This window comes from Penaeus vannamei, chromosome 4, assembly GCF_042767895.1.
Source record: "Penaeus vannamei isolate JL-2024 chromosome 4, ASM4276789v1, whole genome shotgun sequence".
Classification (NCBI taxonomy): domain Eukaryota; kingdom Metazoa; phylum Arthropoda; class Malacostraca; order Decapoda; family Penaeidae; genus Penaeus; species Penaeus vannamei.
This window is the reverse complement of record NC_091552.1, coordinates 38,612,184-38,617,183: the sequence shown is the minus strand read 5'-3', so window position 1 is coordinate 38,617,183 and position 5,000 is coordinate 38,612,184. Positions and strand designations below refer to the sequence as shown.

At 49.4% G+C, this 5,000-nt stretch overlaps 1 protein-coding gene across 6 annotated transcripts in view; it reads left to right on the top strand.

Moving 5' to 3' along the window:
- LOC113809770 (heterogeneous nuclear ribonucleoprotein C-like 3) overlaps nt 1-5,000 on the top strand; it is a 670,724-nt gene that overhangs the window by 282,617 nt on the left and 383,107 nt on the right. The window contains exons 1-2 of one of the 6 annotated variants that reach the window (XM_070121049.1): nt 2,477-2,625; nt 3,113-3,373. The exons of 4 other annotated variants lie outside the window; for them this stretch is intronic. In XM_070121049.1, the coding sequence (XP_069977150.1) occupies nt 3,352-3,373 (22 nt within the window). In that variant the 5' untranslated portion in view covers nt 2,477-2,625; nt 3,113-3,351. Of the gene's footprint in view, nt 1-2,476; nt 3,374-5,000 lie in introns of those variants that run through there. One more of the 6 variants, XM_070121050.1, reaches the window with a different exon arrangement.

Here is a 5,000-nt window from a genome sequence, read left to right as displayed (position 1 = left end):
GAGAGAAAGGGACGGGTTGAGGGAAATAGAGAATGGAAAGGGGAGAGAAAGGGACGGACAGAGGGAGGGAGAGAATGGAAAGGGGAGAGAAAGGGACGGGTTGAGGGAAAGAGAGAATGGAAAGGGGAGAGAAAGGGACGGACAGAGGGAGGGAGAGAATGGAAAGGGGAGAGAAAGGGACGGGTTGAGGGAAAGAGAGAATGGAAAGGGGAGAGAAAGGGACGGACAGAGGGAGGGAGAGAATGGAAAGGGGAGAGAAAGGGACGGGTTAAGGGAAATAGAGAATGGAAAGGGGAGAGAAAGGGACGGACAGAGGGAGGGAGAGAATGGAAAGGGGAGAGAAAGGGACGGGTTGAGGGAAAGAGAGAATGGAAAGGGGGAGAGAAAGGGACGGACAGAGGGAGGGAGAGAATGGAAAGGGGAGAGAAAGGGACAGGTTGAGGGAAGAGAGAGGAAATGGAAAAGAGGGAGAGAAAGGGACGGACAGAGGGAGGGAGAGACAGGAGAGGGGAGAGAAAGGGAGTGAGAGAATGGAAAGGGGAGAGAAAGGGACGGGCAGAGGGAGGGAGAGAATGGAGGAGGGAGAAAATGGAAAGGAGAGGAAGAGGGACGGGCAGAGGGAGGGAGAGGGGAGAGAGAAAGGGAGGGAGGAAATGGAAAGGGGAGAGAAAGGGACGGGTTGAGGAAAGAGAGAATGGGAAGGGGAGAGGAAGGGACGGACAGAGGGAGGGAGAGAAAGGAAAGGGGAGAGAAAGGGGGGGAAAAGGAAGGGAGAGAATGGGAAGGAGAAAATGAGTAGGAGAGAGAGTGAGATAAAGTAAGAGGGAAAATGAGTGAGATAAAGTGAGAAAAAGTGAGAGCGAGATAAAGTGAGATAGGGTGAGAGTGAAATGGAGTGAGAGGGAGAGAGAGAGAAAGAGGGGGGAAGGGAATAGGAGTGTGAGTGTATGTGGGTGCGTGTCATCTTTAAACTATTTCATATGAAGTTGGTTGGAAGGAATTCAGCGGTGTGCAAGCATGTAGATAACGCTGTCTACACACAATTCCGGCGCCGACTCGAAGTATTTCCTCTATTTTATTTTATTATTATTTTTTTAATTTATTCCTTTTTCCTTATTATTCGCCGTTTAAGTAGGGGGCGAGGGGCGAGGGGGGAGGGGGAGGGGGAATGACGCCCACACAGCACTTACGGCCATCATCTGCCTGTCATTGTGAAGACTGAGTCATCCGGGCAAGGACACTGTAAATGCTGTGTGTCGTTCGTTTTATGCTGGCGACGCACGCGCACGCACACACGCGCACACACACACGCGCGGGGTCCTGGCATGGGGCGTAAATAGATCACCTTCCCTTTGTTAGCCGGATTCCGCCTCGTCTTGTTTGTTTTGTTGTGGGTCGGCCGGGTCGCGGAGGAAACGAGCTGGCTTGCTGCTACGTGGGCTCGTTCGCTCTAGCTGTTTGTCTGTCTGTCTCTCTGACTCTCTCTCTTTGTCGGTCTGTCTCTGTCTCTCGTGGCTAACTGTCTCTTTCTCTTTCTATCTCCCTCCCTCTCTCTCTCTCTCTCTCTCTCTCTCTCTCTCTCTCTCTCTCTCTCTCTCTCTCTCTCTCTCTCTCTCTCTCTCTCTCTCTCTCTCTCTCTCTCTCTCTCTCTCTCTCTCTCTCTCTCTCTCTCTTTCTCTCTCTCTCTCTCCGCCTCGGTACCGCTGCCACCTTGCTGCGAGGCCGGAGCTCAATCTGGGTTTTTATTTATGTAACAGAGAAGTTTCTAATGTGTGCGATTACATGCAGAGTTTTATTATCATTATTATTTAGTCTCTGTACCTGCGTGTGTGTGTGGGTGTGTTCGTGTTTATATAGGTTATACATATTTTACCTATTTTTATATTTGGCACTGTGGAGTAAATGTTGATCGCGACAGCATTTGTAGTGTATAATTTTTGTTGTTGTTTTTCTGGCGTGTATTTGTATAATTTGGAGAGCCATTCCTTCGCAGTGATGTTTAAAATGGTGCTCGCTGTTGCTATAAACTGCTCAGGGAAACACAGCGAAGCTAAATTCGTGTGTCGTCCCGTGAACTGGCATTCCCGCTCGCCTCGCTGTGTGCACGGACGCAGAGCCTCTCGCGATTCGCCTTCGCACGCCGGAATGCAATTAAGCTACTTCCCGGACGTGGACCGCTTTCCACGATCTATCTATTTACAATATACTAATAAGCAGCTTAGGAAGGACTTACTGCCGATGTGTGCAGCCTGGCTGATGTCGGAGGCGAGGGGGCGGAGTCTGCTCGTGCTGTGTGTGTGTGGCAGAGGCCGAGGGGCCGCAGGCCGCTCCAACGGCTTCTCCCTTATCGAGGATCCGTAGTACGTTTAATCCCGATAGATCTCGCAAGTCTGGGAAAGTATGGCACAATGCAACAAAAATAGACTCGCTGACAGAAGTTGGCCTGCGCAGAGGCACAGGTGGCTTGCCTGAGGCCCAAACTTACAGAGGGCACCAGTCAGTGGTCTTCTCCAGCCCGCTACGCAACCCGCCACCGCCACCTCCGCCGCCGCCGCCGCTTCGACCTCGCCGCCGCTCTTCCGCCGGGTTTCCTCGCCTCATTTCAGCGTCGCGATAAGCACACAGGTTCTGGCTGTGTATTGTTGCGGCGAAGGGCGATAGCCGCGGCCGCCAGCAACTTTGGCATCCCGTGTTTGACGCGTTCCGGTCTAGCAGACATCGGGACGCTTCGGGCGCGGGCTTGGGGACTTAGGTTTTTTCCGCGCGACTCATGTGACAGGTTTAAGTGACACGTGTGCCGACGTTTATCTTGACGCTCTCGCTATTTTTATCGCTCTGCTAAAAACACACTCCCTCTCTCAAAAAAACTTAATTGTTGACGAACGTTTGCGTGATACTTTGTAAAGACTTTCAACGACTTATATTTTGACATAGTTTACGACAACTGACGAGCCTTGTGTTTGTTTATATTCTTCTCCCAGTGTAAACATCAGCTGTTCGAAGCACGATAGATGTTTCGTTACGATTATTGATGGTTTAGTACTCAAACGCTTCATCTCACGGGACGGTGAGTCTCAATGGACTTAGTGAATTTGTTTTTCTTGTCGTTTAGGCTAACTGATACGGAACTCTGTCGCCGCGCCGGAGGAAGAGAACCGAGTGAGTGTCTCAGCGTGAAGCGAGAAAGCTCTGAAAGTTCGAAGCACACCGACTGAACCTTCGGCGACCCTTCGTAAAACTCGTGCCTCAGTGCCAGCGCTCGTCGGAGGAGCAGCACGTTTGTGTCGTAGCCCGTTACGCGTAGGCCTCAAGCTGGCCTACCCAAACCAACACAAACCTTCTACGTCCGTTATGAACGGATACCAACACCCAGGTAGAGTGTTCTTGTGAGATTGTTCACCTCGTTCTCTGTTCTTGTACCTGTCTCCCTGTTTGTTCCTGCCCCCTATCCTGCCTCCCCTTTAGAAAATTAAATTTAGAAGATCGTTGAAGGCTGACCTACCCCCCACCGCGGGTACTGTTCAGCGACAGGACTGGCCTCGTGTTGTTGGCTCGCCCTGCCACGCTGACTCAGGCTCGGGGCACGGTGCCACCTGTCTGCTGCCGCGAACGAAGGCTCCCAGGCACCGTGCCACCACGTCTTTGGGCAGGCTCGTTAAAGCGCCTCCACACCTGTACCTGTTGTGAAGTTGGTTGGAAGGTCGTGTGGTTAGTGTTGAAGGTGATATTTGCGTGGGCTTTTGGCCTCATTATCGCTGTTGTGCTTCCAAAATGTGATCGTGCGTGCAATAGTCGTTGTGAATATGCATTATGTGTGTGCTTATGTGTGTGTACAGTGTTGCATGTGTATATATATATATATATATATATATATATATATATATATATATATATATATATATATATATATATATGAAATCTGGACAGACCTTAAAATTATATTCATTTGTTAACACTTAAAACGGTACACACGCGTAATTCGTTGCAAATGTTTAAACGTCATGGGAGTTTCAAATATATCCCACTAATGTTTACTATCATGAAATATTTGTGTCATGAATAATTTGCCAGCATGAGATATCTGCATGTGTGTTATCTGTGACGAAATATTCTTCAGTATATATATATATATATATATATATATATATATATATATATATATATATATATATATATATATATATATATGCAGATGTGTGCGTGTGTGTGGTTTAGCATGTGAGTGAGTGTAAAGCCAATATAAACATATCCATATAGATGCGTGCGCACGCGTGCGTGATATGTTCATGCGTGCGTTCGTTACTCCTCACGAGAGAGAAAGAGAGCGTCTGTTTGTTTATATATCGATTTCAACTGTGATTTCCTATCCATGTTAGTGTTGAATTCCTCACACCCTTAAAGGGATATTTGCCATCTATCAAAGCAGCCATTCAGACAGAAGTGTTGGGTGACGCGTGAGTGGCGAGGCAGGTCATCCAACCCTGGCCGAGCAGAGAACGCAAGAACAGGAGATAATTGTGCTTGCGTGCGGACTGCGTGTCGTGAAGGGAAATGATGCGTGCTTCGCCGTCTCCGTGTATGGCACGCGCCGATAGTTTATTGTCGTGTTTTTTCCCCGGGACTTTGTTTTCGAGTGCCTTTATCGTGAGGGAGAGGAAGAGAGAGAGAGGAAAAGGGAGAGGGAGAAGAAGAAAGAGAGGGTGAGGGTGAGGGAGAGGGTGAGGATGAGGGAGAGGGTGAGGATGAGGGAGAGGGTGAGGGAGAGAGAGAGGATGAGGGAGAGGGAAAGGAAGAGGGAGAGGGGAAGGAAGAGTGGGAGGGGAAGGAGGAGTGGGAGGGAAGGAAGAGTGGGAGGGAAAGGAAGAGTGGGAGGGAAAGGAAGAGGGAGAGGGAAAAGGAACGGGAAAGGGAAAGGGAAAGGAGAGAGAGAGAGAAGAGAGAGAGAGAGAGAGAGAGAGAGAGAGAGAGAGAGAGAGTGTGTGTGTGTGTTGGAAGGAGAG